Source organism: Zonotrichia leucophrys, chromosome 1A (assembly GCF_028769735.1).
Source record: "Zonotrichia leucophrys gambelii isolate GWCS_2022_RI chromosome 1A, RI_Zleu_2.0, whole genome shotgun sequence".
NCBI lineage: Eukaryota > Metazoa > Chordata > Aves > Passeriformes > Passerellidae > Zonotrichia > Zonotrichia leucophrys.
In genome coordinates, this window is record NC_088170.1 from 70958892 (window position 1) to 70982379 (window position 23488).

The 23488-nt window shown below is 35.0% G+C and overlaps 1 protein-coding gene across 1 annotated transcript in view; it reads left to right on the top strand.

Moving 5' to 3' along the window:
• The first annotated feature begins 524 nt into the window (after window positions 1-524).
• LRGUK (leucine rich repeats and guanylate kinase domain containing) overlaps window positions 525-23488 on the top strand; it is a 77591-nt gene continuing 54627 nt past the window's right edge. Inside the window, exons 1-8 of the mRNA XM_064733883.1 lie at window positions 525-742; window positions 2521-2628; window positions 5026-5107; window positions 6590-6690; window positions 7125-7206; window positions 11611-11735; window positions 19434-19577; window positions 19722-19794. Coding sequence (XP_064589953.1) covers window positions 563-742; window positions 2521-2628; window positions 5026-5107; window positions 6590-6690; window positions 7125-7206; window positions 11611-11735; window positions 19434-19577; window positions 19722-19794 — 895 coding nt within the window. The 5' untranslated portion in view covers window positions 525-562. The remainder of the gene's footprint in view (window positions 743-2520; window positions 2629-5025; window positions 5108-6589; window positions 6691-7124; window positions 7207-11610; window positions 11736-19433; window positions 19578-19721; window positions 19795-23488) is intronic.

Consider the following 23488-nt stretch of genomic DNA (forward strand, 5'->3'; position numbering starts at 1 on the left):
ATCCTGATGGTGTCATCCTGCTCAAATGAGGCAGGAATAAGTTCATTTCTCCTGATAATGGGGCAATAAATTCTCTTTCTCTGAAAGATTCAGGTGTCCTGTGGCTGCTATCTCGCTGCGAGTCCCTTCTTTAGAAAAAAAAAAGTATCTTACATAGCATAGTTTCTATTTTAACATTTTGTTATAACCTAAAACTATATTTAACACGCTACTTAAGAAAATTAACACAGCATCACTTTCTAACACAACACATATAATATTCATTTTAATATTTGTGAAAAGCCAATCATAAAATAGGCATTTTTCACAATAACGTTTATAATTTTGTTGTGCGCCTCGAGGCGGGAGCGAGGCTAAGGGCTCCCTCAGGGAGGCGAACTACAACTCCCATGCTGCCCCGCTGCGCGCTCTGCGCTCCTATTGGCTGACGGGGCGGTTGGAGCCAATCACCGGTGCCTCCCGTTTCCATAGCAACGCGTAAACAAATGGCGGCGGCCTGGCCTGAGCAGGGACTGCGCCGATAGCGGAGTTTCCTCCGTCCCCTCTCTCCTTATCACAGCTCATGGCGGGCGGCGAGGAGAACGGCACAGAAAGCAGCCCCGGGGAGCCGCTTCCCCCTCCTGAGGAGCCGCCGCAGGCGCTCGCTGAGGGGTTGCTCCAGGAGAAGCCCCGGCCCGGCGCGCCTGACGGCGAGGATGAGCAGGAGGAGGAGGGCGAGGAGGAAGAGTCGGAGCGCTCAGAGGTTCGGCCCAGGGCTGTGTGGGGAGGGGTGCGGGCATGGGAGGGAGCTGCTCTTTCCCTCCTCGGTGTGGATTTTGGGGGAAGAAGGGCGGCACCTCTAATTTCTGCTTTTTTTGGGGTCCCTCCCGTCGCCGTGGTGTCCGGGGTCCTCCTGGATCGTCCCTCTCTGTCTCAGAAAAAAAAAAAAACAACTTTGAAAATTGTCAATTCCAGCCATTAACCCAGCACTGCCAAGTGCTCCTGGCCATATAAAATTAAGAATAAACTGACACATGTATGGCTAAATTAACCCAATTTCCTGCTTAAATTCCCAGCCTGAGCTTCAATAAACCCCATGGACACGTGGGAATTTTCTCTCCCTGCCCTGCCCGGCCTTAAATCCCAACACCACAAAATATCACCTCGTATTTTGGAAATTATTCTGTGCTCTCCCTTGCTATAACATGTCGGTGCTATAATGAAATTATTATATTTTATATCTTGGTCTCTGTTGGGTTAAGTTCTTTTCTGACTCAGAGATGGGGTAACTGAGAGGTGTTTTAAAAACTTTTATTCCATTTTCAGTCTCATGGGAAGGATGAGACAATACAGGTGTTATAATTCACACCATCACAATCAGAAGCCAATTATTTCTTAATTACATTAAAAGAGTTTATTGGTCTATCAGCTTTAGCCACACCATGCTGTAAATGCCTTAAAGCCAATCATCTAAAATTACCCCTGGTGGGTCCCATCTTTCACAATTCTATTTCTCCAAAATATCCAACAATCTCCAACCACATTCCAAAGCAGCCAAACACAGGAGAAGCAAATGAGATAATATTGTTTTCCTTTTTCTCTGAGGCTTCTCAGCTTCCCAGGAGAAGATTCCTGAGCAAACAGATTTTTCCAGAAAATATGAATGTGACACAGATGAGGGAAGAGAGGACAATCTGACTCCATGTTCTCAGAAGGCTGATTTATTATTTTATGACACAATTATGTTAAAAGAAAATTATATATTAAAACTATACTAAAGAATACAGAAAGGATACAGACAGAAGGCTTAATAAGATAATAATGAAAACTCGTGACTGACTCCTCAGAGACCCACACAGCCTCACCATAATTGGCCATTAATTAAAACAATTCACATGAAACAATCAAACAACCAACCACCTGTTGGATAAACAATCTCCAACCACATCCCAAAGCAGCCAAACACAGGAGAAGCAAATGAGATAATATTGTTTTCCTTTTTCTCTGAGGCTTCTCAGGAGAAGATTCCTGGGCAAAGAGGATTTTTCCAGAAAATAGGACAATGACACAGACAAGGGAAGAGATGAGAGTCTTGGCTCCATGTTCTCAGAAGGCTGATTTATTATTTTATGATACAATTATGTTAAAAGAAAATGATATATTAAAACTATACTAAAGAAAGAGAAGGGATTTCATCAGAACACTAGAAAAGAATGAATAATAAAATCTTGTGACTGACCAGAGTCTGACACAGCTGGGCTGTGATTGGTCATTAATTAAAAACAATTCACGCCCTGGATAAACAATTCTCCAAATCACATTCCAAAGTAACAAAACATGGAGAAACTGAAGTTTCGCTATTTCTCGAGAGAAAAAACCCCGGCAAAAGGAATTTTTGATAAAACATCCCAGCGACAGAGGATTTTTATCAACCCTGTTCCCACCGGAACCCTGGCAGCCTCTGGGTTCTCCCAGTGGGATTTTCCCCTCATAAATCTCCCCTAAATTCATTTTTTTTCCCCTTTTTCCTGGTGTTTTTAGGGCCGCTCGCAGGAGGTGTTGGATGAGGACACGGCCGCTGAGGGGCTGCAAACCTTCGGCCGCTCCGCCCCCGGCACTGAGTACGTTTATCTGCACCTGTCACTGCCAGTGAGTACCAGCCAAAAACATCACCTTCAGGTGCTTTTCTGCACTCATATTCCCTTTTTTTGGGTATAAAAAGAATATATTAAAATATTTTTTAAATATTAGAATATAAAAAAATCAATTATATATAAAATGTTAATGTATATATAATATATTAATGTAAATATAATGTAATATAATGTGATATAATGTGATATAATACATTATATTACATTATATAACAATATAATATAACATTATATACAATATAATATAATACAGACAATATACTATTGTCTATATTACATTATATCATATTATATTACATTATATTACATAATGTAATATAATGTAATATAATATGATATAATATAATATAATATAGACAATAGTATAAAAATATAAAACATCAATTATATATGAAATATAAATATAGATTTCAGATAATATTATATATTTAATACATATAGAAATATAAAAATCAATTATATATTAAAATATAAATATAGATGTCATATAGTATTGTACATATAATAGATATAAACATATAAAAATCAATTATCTATAAAAAGATAAATATATATTTTATATAATATATAAAATAGATATAAAATATAAAAATCAATTATGTACAAAATATAAATATATATTTTATATAATGTTATATATAATAGATATAAAACGATAAAAATTATATCTAAAAATATTAATATATACAATAGTATAACAATATAAAACATCAATTATGTATGAAATAAATATATAGATTTCCTATAATATTATACATATAATAGGTATAAACATATAAAAATCAATTATCTATAAAAAGATAAATATATATTTTATATAATATTATGTATAAAATAGATATAAAATATAAAAATCAATTATGTATAAAATATAAATATATTTTATATAATATTATATATAATAGATATAACACTATTAAAATAAATTATATTTAAAAATATTAATATATACAATAGTATAAAAATATAAAACATCAATTATGTACGAAGTAAATATATAGATGTCATATAGTATTGTACATATAATAGATATAAACATATAAAAATCAATTATCTATAAAAAGATAAATACATATTTTATATAATATTATGTATAAAATAGATATAAAATATAAAAATCAATTATTATAAAAAAATAAATATATATTTTATATAATATTATGTATAAAATAGATATAAAATATAAAAATCAATTATGTATAAAATATAAATATATTTTATATAATATTATATATAATAGATATAACACTATAAAAATAAATTATATCTAAAAATATTAATATATACAATAGTATAACAATATAAAACATCAATTATGTATGAAATAAATATATAGATTTCATATAATATTACACATATAATAGATATAAACATATAAAAATCTATTATATATAAAAATATAAAGATATATTTTTATAATATTATATATAAAATAGAAAAATAAAAATCAATTATGTATAAAATATAAATATATATTTTATATAATATTATATATAATAGATATAAAACTATAAAAATTATATCTAAAAATAGACGTATATTCTATATAATATTATATATAGAAATATATATAAAAATATAAAAATAAATTATATATAGAATATAGATATGTATATATTATTATTATATATAATATTATATATATTATATTACTTGCCTTTTTTTCACCAGCAAATAGCTGGGAAAAAAATCCTTGTTAAAAAACAAGATGTCCAGAGGCAGATTTTTGTCACTGCCTGTTTCATGTTAATGACAATAAAATGGTTATAAAAATTGGGTTTTTGCTAAGATTCACAGTGGCTCCTGCTGACTGCCAGAGTGGAGATTTGTTAGGTTTTTTTTTCATGTAGTAGCATCAGCACTGAGATTTTAAAATTATTATTATTTAATTATAATTCTATTTCTATAATATAAAAATATTTATATTATATATATAAAAAAATATATATATATATTATATATATATAAATATTTATATTATATAATAATATTCATTACATTTATATTATTTTATATAATATTATATATTGTACATTATATATAATAATATATTATGTTTATATTATATTGTAATATTTTTATTATCATTATTATTTTATGATATTTTTTTCCTTATCCAGTCGTTAGGTGTGAAAAATGTATCTTCCTCCTTCAGTCAGCTGGAGGAAAAAAAATAGAGGAATGTGTAAATCACCAGGAATGCTGCATTCAGGAAGTTGAAGTGGTTGTGTTGCTTTAAAGTCTTTTTATTTTTGCATTTTCTCCATTTCTGGCTGCTCCACCATCACTTTTTGTAAAGTCACCTTGTCCTGCTGCGGCTGGAGGGGCTTTGGGTGAGCAGAGTTATTAACCAGTTATTAAAATTGGGATTAAAATCCTTCCCTTTTTCCAGGGTCGTGGGCTGCGGGACGTCAGCATTCTCTCCGGATACGTTCACCTGCAGAAAATGGAGCTCTCCTCCAATAAAATTCATGGTATGGAGTAAATAAAGCACAAATTGCTGCCTCGTGAAGCTGGTGCAGATGAGAAGTTCAGTGGAGCGCAGAGGTTTGGTGTCACCAAGCCTGGCTGACATTGAATGGTGTCAAACATTGCACAGACCAGGCTTGATCTCCTCCAAAATCCCAAAACCTCCTCCAAAATCCCAAAATCTCCTCAGGCCATTAAGAGCAGCACATGGAGAGAACATGGAGCTCAAATTCTCAGTTTATCACCCCAGCAGATATCAAGGTGAAGGGGTCTGGCATTTTTGGGGTCCCCCATTACAGGCAGGAATGATGAATCCGACTCCATGTTCTTAGAAATCTCATTTATTATTGCATTGCATTGCATTGCATTGCATTACATTGCATTGCATTGCATTGCATTGCATTGCATTGCATTGCATTGCATTACATTGCATTACATTGCATTGCATTACATTACATTACATTGCATTGCATTGCATTACATTGCATTGCATTACATTACATTACATTGCATTGCATTGCATTACATTGCATTGCATTACATTGCATTGCATTGCATTGCATTGCATTACATTGCATTGCATTGCATTACATTGCATTACATTGCATTACATTACATTGCATTTCATTGCATTACATTACATTACATTACATTACATTGCATTGCATTACATTACATTGTATTATATAAAAAGTGTCTAATTATATTTATCATATAATTAAATTATATATAATTATATAATATATATCATTAGATAATTTTATAAGATATTTTATATAATATATAATATCTAATTACATATATTAACGCATAATTACATTGTATTAATGTAATATAATATAATGTAATATAATACATTACATTATATTACGTTATACCATGTTATTATTATATTATATTTTATTATATTTTATTATATTTTATTATATTTTATTATATTATATTATATTATGTTATATTATGTTATATTAATTATATTGTATTATATTATATTATATTATATTATGTTATGTTATGTTATATTTTATATTATATTATATTATATTACGTTATACTATATTATATTTATATTATATTATATTTATATTATATTATATTATATTATATTATATTATATTATATTATATTATATTATATTATATTATATTATATTATATTATATTATATTTTATTATATTTTATTATATTATATTATATTATCATAACAATATCTAAAAATATAAAAATAAATTCTTACTTCCAGGCAAGTCAGCTAGCATAATGAAAATTAAATGTCTAACTTCGATATTTATTCTTTATGGTTTATACACCGGTTTTTTTCCCCTCTAGGAGAAGGTGTTAATATCTCTGATTTCTGCATTTAGGCATCACTTTCTGCACGTGCAGCTCCAAATTAACTCTTAATTGCTGCAGGATGTAATTAGCACATTTTGCTGGGATGATCTCTGCATTCAGGCCCAGCATTTGACATTTTATTTCTTTTCTAGATCTTTCCTGTGTCAGCCACATGCCTTATTTAGTAGAGCTGAACGCTTCCAATAATGAACTGACCACGTATTTCAATTTTAAAGCCCCCAAAAACCTCAGGGTAAGTCTGAAAAAAATTAAATAAAAAAATTAAAGTTTTAAGTTCAAAACCATTTTCTGAATCATAGATGTATTTGAGCAAGTCAAATTTTATTCGTTTTTTATTCTTCTTTCTTACCTCAATTCACATTTTCCTTTTCCATTTTCCTTTCCCAAATCTTTGTGTCTGATTTATATTTATATTTATATTTATATTTATATTTATATTTATATTTATATTTATATTTATATTTATATTTATATTTATATTTATATTTATATTTATATTTATATTTATATTTATATTTATATTTATATTTATATTTATATTTATATTTATATTTTCTTCCACACCAAACCCCTGCATGTGGTGGGAGAGTGGAACAAATTCCCAGCCAGAGTAAATGCTGAAGAAATAACCCCAAATTCCTCTCTCTTTTTTTTTTTTCCCTTTAGGAAGTAGATTTTTCACACAATCAAATCCCAAAAATGACAGATTTATCAGAATACCACTCACTTACCAAGCTCCTGCTGGATTGTATCCTTTGGGGATCTTAAATGGGAGAAAAATTGATTTTTTTTTGCTATTTTTTCACATAAATACCACTTTTATTTGTATTTTCCCCTTCATGTCAGTTTGTCCTTAGAATTGAGATAAAATTGTAATTCTGGTGCTGAGACTGAGCTTAATTTACTTCAGCATTGATGGTGTTAAAATATAACATATACTATATGAATATATATCATATAATTATACTATATGTAATATAATATTATATATATTATATATTATATATTATATATTATATAATATATATTATATATTATATATTATATATTATATATTATATATTATATATATTATATTATATATTATATATTATATATTATATATTATATATTATATATTATATATTATATATTATATAATTTAAAGATAAAATTTAAATCATATATATTAAAAATAAATCTATCTAAAATAAATACATATAATAAATACAGTATTATATAAATATATATCATATTATGTTATTTATTAAAATAGTTTTTTATTTTAAAAAATTATTATGTATTTGTGTTCTTCCCACTCTACAAAGCCTGCAGGTGACACAAATCCTGTCACAAAATGGCACCAAACCACTTTTCTTTTACAATCCTAATTTTCCATCATGCAGCAAAATGAAAAAGGGGAGAAAATTTAAAGAAATATATAAAATGAAAGATTTGTTTTGTGGAGCTGATCTGTAGGTTTTGATATTGTGGATTTTTTTTCATGCGGCCTCAGATTTCTTAATTTGGTGAAATGGGGATAAAAATGTTTTTATATACACAAGAGAAACCCCTAAAAAAGAGGAAAATGATGGCAGGATTGGAAATTCAGAATTCAGTGGCCCCAATCTGCCTCAAACTCTCCTCACCTGGCAGAACAATCAGATTTTTTAATCAGATTGTTAATCTGATAAATTGATTTTTAATCTGATTGTTAATCAGATTTTAATCCCCTCTGAAATCTCCTGCAGAAGCAGAAACATTTCCCAGTGACAGACTCACCTTTCCTCACCATTTTAGTGAATTTTGATGCACATTTTCAGGTAATTTTCTCCTTTTTTTTGTGCACACCTGAGAGCTTTCCAAAGGGAGGAATTGTCCAACCAGAGAGAGGCAAAACTTGGCCCAAAATAAGCGACAAAGCTTTCTAGTGAGTCATGAAAAGGCAAAAATTGAATTTATTATTGTTCAGTGCTGAGCAATTTGCTGCCTCACATTGTGGCTTAAACTTTAATTTTGCTTTATTCAAACTTCTGATTAATTCCAGTCACCAAAGAGTCCCAGAGTTTTACCTGATTTTGGGCAGATTCCTCTCACTTCATCCATCTCAGGGAGGAACTGGAGCTGGATTTGTTGTCCAAAGTTCTTTGTTTAGGGAATTTGAGGAGTTCTGTTCATGCTGAATTTCCCTGAGAGGAATTCTAATTCCTTGTGCTGCTGTTTATAACTGTGATGTTCATTTAAAATCCACTTTCTCCTCTCAGGACAGACAGCCAGGACACAACAGGTATAACTTAAACTAAAATAACCCCATAAAATTATAACTGGAATAATTTCTGTAGGAGCAGTGGGATTTAAAGCCCTTCAGGATAAATCCTTTCCAGCTCCCCAGCTCATAACCCCAATTTGTTAATTGATCACCTTGTTATGTTTGCCCAATTATCCCATCAAAAAAAACCCAAACAATATTTAAGGTAGCAACAATTTTAATTGAATAGTTTAGAAAATATATAAATCAGGGATAATTTGGTTCCAATAACAGCACATAAGCAAAACCAACCGCGGGGTACGGAGGGCAGGGTTCTTGACCCTTGCCACTTCCCGTACCAGCCTGCCCAGTGACAGTCACCCCTTACATGCCATGTGTCAGTGCCATCCCCTCCCATTTTCAGTTCGTCACTTTTCTGTCTCCGCCTTCATCACCACCTTTACCGCACATGCACCACCACTGGGTTTGGAGGTCGCACAAGTCTTTGGGGGTCGTTTTGGATGAAGACCTCTCCTCTTCCTCGTTGTCCTTTAATTCACCTTTGGGTTACACATGGGCACCAAGCCAGTACAGTGTAAGCCAAGGCTAACGTATCACTGCATCTGCATATCAAGGCAATAATATCCTTTATAATTAGCATTTTCTTGGACCTTTTATGTTTGCCCAATTATCCCATCATTAAAAAGAACCAAACAATATTAAAAGTAGTAACAATTTGAATGAAATAATTAAAAATATATATCTATAAATCAGGGATAATTTGGTTCCAATAATAGCGCATGAGCAAAACCAACCGCGGGGTACGGAGGGCAGGGTTTTTGACCCTTGCCACTTCCCGTACCAGCCTGCCCAGTGACAGTCACCCCTTACATGCCATGTGTCAGTGCCATCTCCTCCCATTTTCGGTTCGTCACTTTTCTGTCTCTGCCCTCATCACCACCTTTACCACGCATGTGCCACCACTGGGTTTGGTCTTTGGGGGTTGTCACTGATGAAGGCCGTGGAGTCTTCTTCGTTGGCCTTTAATTCACCTTTGGGTTACACATGGGCACCAAGCCAGTACAGTGTAAGCCAAGGCTAACGTATCACTGCATCTGCATATCAAGGCAATAATATCCTTTATAATTAGCATTTTCTGGGACCCAACCAGGTTCTTGTCATTTTTAGCAACTGTATCTTCAGCTTCTTTCCTGCGGTCCTTGAGAACATCTGCTGGGAAGGGGAGGTGGGTGGAGCCCCTCCTTTCCCTCTCTTCTTTGGCATTACAACTTTTTACTATTAACTATTTTATTATTGCTATGTTTGCCCAATTATCTCATCATCAAAAAAAACCAAACAATATTTAAGGTAGCAACAATTTAATGAAATAATTAAATATATATATATATATAAATCAGGGATAATTTGGTTCAAATAATAGCGCATAAGCAAAACCAACCGCGGGGTACGGAGGGCAGGGTTCTTGACCCTTGCCACTTCCCGTACCAGCCTGCCCAGTGACAGTCACCCCTTACATGCCATGTGTCAGTGCCATCTCCTCCCATTTTCGGTTCGTCACTTTTCTGTCTCCGCCCTCATCACCACCTTTACCACGCATGCGCCACCACTCGGTTTGGTCTTTGGGGGTCGTCACTGATGAAGGCCCTGGAGTCTTCTTCGCTGTCCTTTAATTCACCTTTGGGTTACCCATGTGCACCAAGCCAGTACAATGTAAGCCAAGGCTAACGTATCTGCATCTGCATATCAAAGCAATAAGTCCTTTATAATTAGCATTTTCTTGGACCTGTTATGTTTGCCCAATTATCCCATCATTAAAAAGAACCAAACAATATTAAAAGTAGTAACAATTTGAATGAAATAATTTAAAATATATATATATAAATCAGGGATAATTTGGTTCAAATAACAGCACATAAGCAAAACCAACCGCGGGGTACGGAGGGCAGGGTTCTTGACCCTTGCCACTTCCCGTACCAGCCTGCCCAGTGACAGTCACCCCTTACATGCCATGTGTCAGTGCCATCTCCTCCCATTTTCAGTTCGTCACTTTTCTGTCTCTGCCTTCATCGCCACCTTTACCACGCATGCGCCACCACTCGGTTTGGAGGTCGCACAAGTCTTTGGTGGTCATCACTGATGAAGGCCCTGGAGTCTTCCTCTTTGTCCTTTAATTCCCCTTTGGGTTACACATGGGCACCAAGCCAGTACAATGTAAGCCAAGACTAACGTAGCACTGCATCTGCATATCAAAGCAATAAGTCCCTTATAATTAGCATTTTCTTGGACCCAACCAGGTTCTTGGTCATTTTTAGCAACTGTATCTTCAGCTTCTTCCCTGTGCTCCTTGAGAACATCTGCTGGGAAGGGGGGTGGGTGGAGCCCCTCCTTTCCCTCTCTTCTTTGGCATTACAACTTTTTACTATTAACTATTTTATTATTCTCAAATATTAATTACTGTATCAATATTGATTACTGTTTCAATTTTTATCAGCACGAATCATACCTATTTACCACACCTCATTAGCGCTCGAGGTTTGTGTTCAGCTCATGTCCAGCTCCCCAGCCCACAACCCCAATTTGTTAATTAGCCCCTCATTAGCGCTCGGGGTTTGTGTTCAGCTCATGTCCAGCTCCCCAGCCCACAACCCCAATTTGTTAATTAGCCCCTCATTAGCGCTCGGGGTTTGTGTTCAGCTGATGTCCCAATGAGCTTAGGGTAACCAAATAAAGGGGTCTCACAATCTGACTATACTCAGGGATGTGCATCCTCCAGAAACCTATAGCAACCTATAGCTAATGAGTTATAGCTATAACCTATAGCTAACCCCAATTTGTTAATTAGCCCCTCATTAGCGCTCGGGGTTTGTGTTCAGCTGATGTTTTTCTCCTGAGAGCCGAGCGCAGACAATGAGATCGAGGAGATCCGCGGGCTGGAGCGCTGTCACAGCCTGACCCAGCTGGGGCTGTCGCACAACCGGCTCGCGGCCGTGCGGGGCCTGCACAACCTGCCCGTCCGCCTCCTCGACCTGGTAAGGAAAATTCATCCTCAGCTTTTCCTGCCTGGCTCTTACCCAGAGAGCAATACCGGGATGGAAATAATGAATAGAATATTGTAAATATGAAGATAATAAATATGATTTTTTTTGCATTATATATTATTTGGTACTATATAATGTCATAGAATAGAATAGAATAGAATAGAATGTCATATGTTATATAATATAATAAAACATACCATAATATAATATAATATAATATAATATAATATAATATAATATAATATCATATAAGGTCATATAATGTCATATAATATAATATAATATAATATAATATAATATAATATAATATAATATTCGTGTTATGTAATGTAGTTAATATAATATAATATGTAACATAATGTAATGTTATATTATACAACATAGTATAATTATATAATCTAGTATAATTATATAATATGCTATGATGGTATATTATATTATATTTTATATATTGTATATAATATATAATATATTATGTATTATATCCTGCATTATATATTATATATTATATATTATATATTATATATTATATATTATATATTATATATTATATATTATATAATATCATATATAATAAATGTAATATATATTATATGCTATATATCTTATAAATAAAATGTTTTATATAACACACGCAGTATATATAATATACTATGTCTAATATACATGATATATATAATGTAATATAATATAATGTAATATGTAATGTGTAATGTAGTGTAATATAATATGTAATATAATGTAATGTTATATTATACAGTATAGTATAATTATATAATCTAGTATAATTATATAATATACTATGATGTTATATTATATTATATATTAAATATTGTCTATTATATATTATATCATAGTATATACCATACATCATATACATTATATTAGATGTTATATTAGATATTATTTTATATTATATTTTATGTATTATATAATGCCATATATATTATAAATATTATATATATTATATGCTATATCTTTTATAAATAAAATATTTTTATAACACATATATATAATATATTATGTCTAATATATATTATATATATGTATTATATTTTTCTATTATTATATAATAATTTCTTATAAATATAGTCAATATGAAGATAATTACATAACAAATTATAAGAAATATCTGCAATACTATACACTTTCAAAACGAATAATACAAATACTATAAATTTTCAAATTTAATAATACAAATGTTGCACAGAAACACAACCCAAACCTGTTTTTAACGCAATCCAGTGGCTCCAAAAGCACCAGGCTGCTTTTAAACAGCTTTTACTTTGTAATAAGAAGTGAAAAATATTTTATGGAACATCAAAAATAAATCCCAAAAAACCTTTACTGAGCTCCTATTGGCTACATTAGTTTTAAGCACCCACATAAATATTTGAAGTGAAGTGAATGAATCCCTTATCAAGAATAGAAATATTCTTTTTCCAATCCTTTTAAAAATTTAAAGGTTTTTCTTCTATTCTGTAAAATTGGATGTAGAAAATACCAGCTCAGATTGGCCCTTGGCTGCTGCAGTGTTCAGGGAAGGTGTTCACATCTAGCATGTTTTGAATAATACATTCAAATAACGTTAATAAAATTACATTTCACATCTAGGATACCTCCAGGAGCTCTCTGTGGCAATAAATTGGAATTTGGTCTCATTTTTAGTGGGGAAGATCAACTCAGATTGGCCAAATGCCATGGAAATGTTCTGAAAGGAGCTCTAGCAGTGTGAGGAGCTTTTTTTAAAATACTTTGATGCTTTTTCCTCCAAATTTGAGCCACAGCCAATCCCTCCTTCACTGTGTGCCCTGAATTCCTGCTTTGTTTAAAAGTCCACCAGGAATTCCCTTGGGAATCTGCTCTGGCCAAAGTTAAATCTCATTAAATGTGAGCGTGTTCCTCGTTTGGGGTTCGGAGGGGCTGATATCAGTATTGATAACACTGCTTGTCTTTGTTAATTAGTGATGGAAAGAGATTTTAGCTGAGCATTTTCTTTAAAAATTAGAATTAATTAGAATAAAATGCAGTTGCTACTATTATTATTATTATTATTATTATCCTTCTTTCTCCTTCTTTCTTTGTTCTTTCTCCCTTCTTTTTCTTCTTTCTTTTTCTTCTTTCTTCTTCCTTTTCTTCTTCCTTTTCTTCTTCCTTTTCTTCTTCCTTTTCTTCTTCCTTTCCTTCTTCCTTTTCTTCTTCCTTTCCTTCCCTTTTCCTTCCCTTCCCTTTTCCCTCTCTTTTCCCTCTCTTTTCCCTCTCTTTTCCCTCTCTTCTTCCTTCTTCTTCCTTCTTCTTCCTTCTTCTTCCTTCTTCTTCCTTCTTCTTCCTTCTTCTTCCTTCTTCTTCCTTCTTCTTCCTTCTTCTTCCTTCTTCTTCCTTCTTCTTCCTTCTTCTTTTCTTCCCCTTTTCTTCCCCTTTTCTTCCCCTTTTCTTCCCCTTTTCTTCCCCTTTTCTTCCCCTTTCCTTCCCCTTTCCTTCCCCTTTCCTTCCCCTTTCCTTCCCCTTTCCTTCCCCTTTCCTTCCCCTTTCCTTCCCCTTTCCTTCCCCTTTCCTTCCCCTTTCCTTCCCCTTTCCTTCCCCTTTCCTTCCCCTTTCCTTCCCCTTTTCTTCTTTCTTTCTTCTCAGCTTTCTCTCCCCATGAGCTTTCTTTTTTAAAGTTTGAAAGGAGCACAAAGTTCTGGAGTTTGGGAGGAACACTTCAAAACCTGTAAATTCTCCTTTGCCCAAAACCCTCGTTATTCCACTCATGTTTGCAAAGCAAAAAAATTAAATAAGAAATTCCACTCATGTTTGTAAAGAAAAAAAAATAAAATAAGAAGCACAGCTCTAATGAACTGGACCCTTAGGAATTTTCTATTTTTTAAAGGATCCATCCCCAAATCCCTTTTGTTCCCAGAATTTTCTGGGCACCTCTGGCCCAGCATTTTGCAATTCCAGCTCCGAGCTGTACCTGATTAACCAGAGGGCTAACGAAGCCTCCGTGCTATTAATAACCTAATTAAACATTTAAAAGTCAGGAAAAATGTCAAGGACAGACAACTGGATTAACATTAGAGTCAGCTGGCTTATTTATTTCTAAACTTCCTAAATATTTATTAATAGGAGATGAGGCTTCCAAGCTTTCAGCACAAGGTGAGGCTGATGGAAAAATAAAATTTGCAAGGTGATGGAGGAGGAATCCTGTGGAGATTCCTGGGGATGTGTGGGACAGGGAATTGTTGTCCCTGCTTGGAGTTTGGGCAGAAATGAGTCTCTGGTTTGTGAGGCCCTGAGGAATGGACCCATCTGGAGGCCGGTGAGAAATCAGGGCCTTGTTTGAAACAACTCTGAGGGTTGGTTCTCAAAAATTTGGGGCGTTTTGTGTGGGAAAGTCTGGAAGATTTGACAGGAAAATTGAGGTTTTCTTTAATTATTATTTTTTTAAACATTTTCTGTGCTGTCACTGGTAGTGAATGGAACCTTCACTTGGTGTGGATTAATATGGATTTCTGTATTCCAGAGAGATTTTGGTATCAAATCAGGGAATTATGGAATCATGGAATGGTTTGGGTGGGAAGGGACCTTCAAGGTCACCCAGTGCCACCCCAGCCATGGCAGGGACAGCTCCCACCATCCCAGGCTGCTCCAGCCCCAGTGTCCAACCTTGGGCACTGCAGGGATCAGGGGCAGCCCCAGCTGCTCTGGGAATCCCTTCCCAAAATCCCAGCCCAGGCTCCCTCTCCAGGGAATTCCCTCCATTCCCAGCTCTCCCAGCCTGGCATTGGATCCATCCCCACCCCGACTCCTCTCTAGTGTCGCAGACATTTCTTCATAGAAATCCTTTCTTTGGGATTTTTGCATCTTCTGGGCAGCAAAGGGCCCCAGAAGAAGAATGAAATGTAGCAGGTGATCCTGTGATTGGCTCATAGTCCATGTGCACCATTAAGGGCCAATCACAGGAGCGGCTCAGGGACAGATTCCCTGGACACAGAACTTTGTTATTCATTCTTTCTATTCTATTCTCAGCTTAGCAAGCCTCTGCAACTTCTCTCCTTATTCTTTTTAGTATAGTTATAATGTATTATATATCATGTATTAATAAATCCAGCCTTCTGATCAAGGAACAAGATTCTCATCCTTCTCTCACCATGGAGACCTCCTCAGGTCACTGTAATACTCTAGGAAGGAATTTTGGGCTCTGGGGGCTTCACTGGCAATCTCAGCACTCCAGGAAGGGTCTCCCTTCCCTTTGCCATCCCCAACTTCCATAAAAACCCCTGGGGATGGATTCTGAGTGTCCCAAATGCCAGAATGGTTTGGGTGGGAAGGGCCCTTCAAGCCCATCCCATTCCAAGCCCACCATCCCAGGCTGCTCCAGCCTGGCCTTGGGCACTGCAGGGATCAGGGGCAGCCCCAGCTGCTCTGGCAATGCCAGCCCAGGCAGGAATTGCTCATTGCCAAGATGCCACCCATGGCTGCCCTCTGGCAGTGGGAGCCATTCCCTGGGTGCTGTCCCTGCAGGCCTTGTCCCCAGTCCCTCTGCAGCTCTCCTGGAGCCCCTGCAGGCCCTGCCCTGTGCTGGCAGCTCTGCCTGGAGCCTTCCCTGCTCCAGGGGAACATTCCCAGCTCTCCCTGGAGCCTTCCCTGCTCCCGGGGAACATTCCCAGCTCTCCCTGGATCCCTCCCTGCTCCAGGGGAACATTCCCAGCTCTCCCTGGAGCCTTCCCTGCTCCAGGGGAACATTCCCAGCTCTGCCTGGAGCCTTCCCTGCTCCAGGGGAACATTCCCAACCCTCAGCCTCTCTCCTCTCTATCCCACCTTAATTTTTTCATTATTTATTCTGTAATCACAAGTGTAAATGGAGCCATGATTATAGAGGGAAATTCAATGTATTTATGTAGATATATTCTGTAATTTTCCATGCATCTCTGTGTTCTAAATTTTGAGCTGGATGGTGACAGGAGTGTTCTTGGGTCAACATCAGTTTTTTAAAAATGTTAGAGCTTTTTTATTGCTGTTGTCTCTTCAAGGTGAGTTGGAGATAAGCTAATCAGGAGAGAGGTGATTCCTTTTTTCCATGAGGAGAAATGTGACACATCAGGGTGTGCATGAGGCAAATGCAGAAAGGCCTGTTGGTGACAGGATTCTCCACGACAAAAACTCCTCAAATCCAACAAATAACTCTCTTTTTTTTCCTTTAGGAATGTTGTTTTCCACAGAGGTTTATCAGCAGAAATATATCAGGATGTGCATGAGGCCTGTACATTAAGGCCTATATTTTACAGGATTCTCCATGACAAAAAGTCTTCAAATCCAACAAATAATTCTTTTTTTCCCTCATGAATGTTGTTTTCCATAGAGGTATATCTGCAGAATTATAACACATCAGGATGTGCATGGGGCTAATGCAGAAATGCCTGTTTGTGACAGGATTCTCCATGAGAAAAGACCCTCAAATCCAACAAATAACTCTCTTTTTTTCCTTTAGGAATGTTGTTTTCCATAGAGGTTTATCAGCTGAAATACAACACATCAGGATGTGCATGAGGCTAATGTAGAAAGGCCTATTTTTGACAGGATTTTCCACAACAAAAATTCTTCAAATCCAACAAATAACTCCCTTTTCCCCTCAGGAATGTTGTTTTCCGTACAGGTATATCTGCAGAAATGTGACACATCAGGATGGGCATGAGGCCCATGCATTAATCCTATATTTTACAGGAATCTCCATGACAAAAACTCCTCAAATCCAACAAATAATTCTTTTTTTCCCTCATGAATGTTGTTTTCCATAGAGGTTTATGGCAGAATTTAACACATCAGGATGTGCATGAGGCTAATGCAGAAAGGCCTGTTTGTGACAGGATTCTCCATGAGAAAGGATCCTCAAATCCCACAAATAATATTCCTGAGGGGGAAAAAAACCCAGTTATTTGTTGGATTTGTGGATTCTTTCTCATGGAGAATCCTGTCACAAGTAGACCTTTCTGCATTAACCTCATGCACACCCTGATGTGTTAAATTCTGCTATAAACCTCTATGGAAAACAACATTCCTGAGGGAAAACTGAGTTATTTTCCATAAAGGTATATCTGCAGAAATATAGCAGATCAGGATGTGCATGAGGCTAATGCAGAAATGCCTGTTTGTGACAGGATTCTCCATGAGAAAGGATCCTCAAATCCAACAAATAACTCTCTTTTTTTCCCCTCATGAATGTTGTTTTCCATAGAGGTTTATCAGCTGAAATATAACACATCAGGATGTGCATGAGGCTAATGTATAAAGGCCTATTTTTGACAGGATTTTCCACAACAAAAATTCCTCAAATCCTACAAATAACTCCCTTTTTCCCTCAGGAATGTTGTATTCCATACAACAAGGTATACTTGCAGAAATGTGACACATCAGGATGGGCATGAGGCCAATGCATTAATCCTATATTTTACAGGATTCCCCATGAGAAAAACTCCTCAAATCCAACAAATAATTCTTTTTTTTGGCCTCACAAATATTGTTTTCCATAGAAGTGTGTTAGCAGAAATTAAACACATCAGGGTGTGCATGAGGCTAATGCATTAAGGCCTGTTTGTGACAGGATTCTCCATGAGAAAAGATCCTCAAATCCCACAAATAACTCTTTTTTTCCCTTCAGAAACGTTGTTTTCCATAGAGGTTTATCAGCAGAAATATATCAGGATGTGCATGAGGCCTGTACATTAAGGCCTATATTTTACAGGATTGTCCATGACAAAAAGTCCTCAAATCCAACAAATAATTCTATTTTTCCCTCACGAATGTTGTTTTCCATAGAGGTTTATCTGCAGAATTATGACACATCAGGATGTGTGTGAGGCTAGTGCATAAAAGCCTATTTTTACAGGATTCTCCATGACAAAAACTACTCAAATCCACTAAATAACTCTCTTTTTTTCATTTTGGAATGTTATTTGTGGGCTTTGAGGATCCTTTCTCATGGAGAATCCTGTAAAAATAGGCCTTCATGCACATCCTGATGTATTATATTTCTGCAGATGTACTTTTATGGAAAACAAAATTCCTGAGGGAAAAAAGGAGTTGTTTTCTATAAAGGTATATCTGCAGAAATATAACACATCAGGAGGCTAGTGCATAAAGGCCTATTTGTGACAGGATTCTCCACGGCAAAAACTCCTCAAATCCCACAAATAACTCCCATTTTTTCCTTTAGGAATGTTGTTTTCCATAGAGGTTTGTCAGCTGAAATATAACACATCAGGATGTGCATGAGGCTAATGTATAAAGGCCTATTTTTGACAGGATTTTCCACAACAAAAATTCCTCAAATCCAACAAATAACTCCCTTTTTCCCTCAGGAATGTTGTTTTCCATACAGGTATATCTGTAGAAATGTGACACATCAGGATGGGCATGAGGCCAATGCATTAATCCTATATTTTACAGGATTCCCCATGAGAAAAACTCCTCAAATCCAACAAATAACCAATTTTTTCCCTCAGAAATTTTATTTTCCATAGAGGTTTATCTGCAGAATTATGACACATCAGGATGTGCGTGAGGCTAATGCATAAAACCCTATTTTTACAGAATTCTCCATGACAAAAACTCCTCAAATCCAACAAATAACTCCTTTTTTTTTTCCCCCCTCAGGAACATTGTTTCTCACGGAGGTTTATTTGCAATTTCTCTGCTTTCATTTTTTCTTAGAGCTTTAACCAGATCGAGAAGGTGGACGGGCTGAAGAGCTTGAAGAAGCTGCAGCGCGTGAATCTGTCCAACAACAAAATAAACAGCCTGCAAGGCCTGGAGGAGCACGAGCTGCTGGAGGTGATCAACCTGGAGGACAACCAGGTACCAGGCTGGGCTCACCTCCTTCCAACAGCACCCAATAATTTCATTTTTCCACAACAAATTCCTTGAAGGGCTCCAAAAATCCTCCAGCAGTGCAAGGAGCGGTTAGAAAATCTGAATTATTTTATTTTTGCTGTTTCCCAGGTTGGTTCCTGGTGTCCTCTCAGCACTTATTTAATATCTAAGGTGGTTTTCTCCTCGCTCAGGCCCCACTTTGGTGCTGTCACACACTGAGGGTTGGATCAGGCAGGGATGAGTTTGCAGATTTTCCACCTCAGTTATTCCAAAATATCTTTATTTGCCAGGCCTCAGGGAGGGCTGTTAATACATCCCAGCCCAATTGTATGACCACAGATTCTTCTGGAAACTTCCTGCAAAGCAGAACTGCAAAAAAAAAAAAATAAAAAAGAACTCCTAAAAAGTGGATTTTGTCATGCAGCACAATTTTCTGTGCTGGAAACACAATGGCACCATCCAACTCTTTTGAATTTTGAACGCCGAGTCAAATATCCACAATAATTTTGATATTGATCTTCCAGCGTCCTTAAGTGAAAAAAAAAATCAATTCATGAATCACTTTGACGTCAAAGACGTGGGAAAAAAAAAGATAATCTAAGGAAACAAAAACACAAAGCAGCGGCGGAACATTTTCTGTCATTTTTCTCTCCTTGCAAGTGGATTTAATTCTAGTCACTGTGCCTAAATAATTTTCTTTTTTTTTCTGCCTGACATTTAAAGGTGCCTCAATTGCAGCAGACAGGAAACTCTCTAATGCTGTGCTTGTTAAATTAACATTAATAACACCACTTCCAGTGCCTCATTTATTTCCCACTGTTCTTTACAGCGCAGGAAAAACTCTTGATTTTAGCTCATCAGAACTTGCCTCTCTGAATGATGTCATTGAGATGTTCACTGAGTTTTTTGGATGATATTTTGAACTTTTTTATTTTTTTAATGTTGCCTTCTGAAGGATAATTTAAAGAGGAGAATTAATTAATTAACGAGGAGTTAGATCAGCTCACAACCACTCAGAATGATCTTAAATTCTTGATTTTTTTACAAAATGGGCACAACAGGTTCAGCTGCAAATGTGTGGTTTGTAAACATTCCGTGATTTTCCAGCTGTTGATGGCTGGAATTCTGGGATTTATTTAAGAAATCCACTTAAATCACATTTAACTTCACCAAAACTGTTCTGAATGGGGTTATTCCCATCTCAACGTGAATTTAGAGCAGGCTGGGGGTTGAGGTTTATGTTTTTAGGGACTTTAAAAGGATTGAGTGTAAATTATGGAGAATTTGGGGGTTTTAGGTTCAGTTGGGCTTTCAGGTTGGTTTGGGCCACACAAATCTTGATTAATTTCATTAATAAATGCCCAGCTGAGACCCCAAACAGGCTGGAGCCGCTGGATTCCCTCATTTATCCCTCTGGACACATCCAAGGACAAAATTCCTGCTCCTTTTTTAACCAAGGACTTTTTAAACCAAGGATAACCAAGGACTTTTTAAACCAAGTTCTGTGGGATGTACTTGGTTAAAAAAGTCCTTGGTTATCCTTGGTTAAAAAAGGATTTTTGGTTGAAAAAGGACCAGGATTTTGGTTTAAAAATCCTTCGTTAAAAAAGGACCAGGATTTCAGTTCAAAAATCCTTGGTTAAAAAAAGACCAGGATTTTGGTTAAAAATGTCCTTGGTTATCCTTGGTTAAAAAAGGATTTTTGGTTAAAAAAGGACCAGGATTTTGGTTTAAAAATCCTTGGTTAAAAAGGACCAGGATTTTGGTTTCAAAGTCCTTGGCTATCCTTGGTTAAAAAAGGATTTTTGGTTAAAAAAAGACTAGGATTTTGGTTAAAAAAGTCCTTGGTTATCCTTAGTTAAAAAAGGATTTTTGGTTTAAAAAGGACCAGAGTTTTGGTTTCGAAGTCCTTGATTAAAAAAGAACCAGGATCTTGGTTTAAAAAGGACCAGGATTTTGTTTTTAAATTCCTTGGTTAAAAAAGGACCAGGATTTTGGTTAAAAAAAGACCAGGATTTTGGTTTAAAAAGTCCTTTGTTATCCATGGTTAAAAAAGAATTTTTGGTTAAAAAAGGACCAGGATTTTAGTTTAAAAAGTCCTTGGTTATCCGTGGTTAAAAAAGGATTTTTCTTTAAAAAAGGACCAGAATTTTGGTTTCAAAGTCCTTGGTTATCCTTGGTTAAAAAAGGATTTTTGGTTATAAAAGGACCAGGATTTTGGTTTCAAAGTCCTTGGTTAAAAAAGGACCAGGATTTTGGTTTCAAAGTCCTTGGTTATCCTTGGTTAAAAAAGGATTTTGGTTAAAAAAGGACCAGGATTTTGGTTTAAAAATCCTTGGTTAAAAAAGGACCAGGATTTTGGTTTAAAAAGGACCAGGATTTTGGTTTAAAAAGTCCTTTGTTATCCTTGGTTAAAAACGGATTTTTGGTTAAAAAGAAGACCAGGATTTTGGTTTCAAAGTCCTTAATTAAAAAAAGACCAGGATTTTGGTTAAAAAAGGACCAGGATTTTGGTTAAAAAAGTCCTTGGTTATCCATGGTTAAAAAAGGATTTTTGGTTAAAAAAGGACCAGGATTTTGGTTTAAAAGTCCTTGGTTATCCTTAGTTAAAAAAGGATTTTTGGTTAAAAAAGGACCAGGATTTTGGTTTCAAAGTCCTTGGTTAAAAAAGGACCAGGATTTTGTTTTTAAATTCCTTGGTTAAAAAAGGACCAGGATTTTGGTTAAAAAAAGACCATGATTTTGGTTTAAGAAGTCCTTTGTTATCCACGGTTAAAAAAGAATTTTTGGTTAAAAAAGGACCAGGATTTTAGTTTAAAAAGTCCTTGGTTATCCGTGGTTAAAAAAGGATTTTTGGTTATAAAACAAGCAGGATTTTGGTTTCAAAGTCCTTTGTTATCCTTGGCTAAAAAAGGATTTTTTGTTAAAAAAGGACCAGGATTTCAGTTCAAAAATCCTTGGTTAAAAAAAGACCAGAATTTTGGTTAAAAAAGTCCTTGGTTATCCATGGTTAAAAAAGGATTTTTGGTTATAAAAGGACCAGGATTTTGGTTTCTAAGTCCCTGGTTAAAAAAAGACCAGGATTTTGGTTTAAAAAGTCCTTGGTTATCCTTAGTTAGAAAAGGATTTTTGGTTAAAAAAGGAACAGGATTTTAGTTTCAAAGTCCTTGGTTATCCGTGGTTTAAAAAGAATTTTTGGTTAAAAAAGGACCAGGATTTTGGTTTCAAAGTCCTTGGTTATCCATGGTTAAAAAAGGATTTTTCGTTAAAAAAATTTCAGTTCAAAATCCTTGGTTAAAAAAGGAACAGGATTTGGTTTAAATGTCCTTGTTATCCATAGTTAAAAAGGGATTTTTGGTTAAAAAACCCCAGGATTTTGGTTTCAAAGTCCTTGGTTAAAAAAGGACCAGGATTTTGGTTTCAAAGTCGTTGATTAAAAAAGGACCAAGATTTTAGTTTAAAAAGTCCCTGGTTATCCTTAGTTAAAAAAGGATTTTTGGTTAAAAAAGGACCAGGATTTTGGTTTAAAAGTCCTTGATTAAAAAGGACCAGGATTTTAGTTTAAAAAGTCCTTGGTTATCCTTAGTTAAAAAAGGATTGTTGGTCATAAAAGGAACAGGATTTTGGTCAAAAAAGGAAAAAGATTTTAGTTTCAAAGTCTTTGGTTAAAAAGGACCAGGATTTTGGTTTCAAAGTCCTTGGTTATCCTCGGTTAAAAAAGGACCAGAATTTTGGTTAAAAATGTCCTTGGTTATCCTTGGTTAAAAAAGGATTTTTGGTTAAAAAAGGACCAAGATTTTGGTTTCAAAGTCCTTGGTTATCCTTCGTTAAAAAAGGACCAGGATTTTGGTTAAAAAAGTCCTTGGTTATCCGTGGTTAAAAAAGGATTTTTGGTT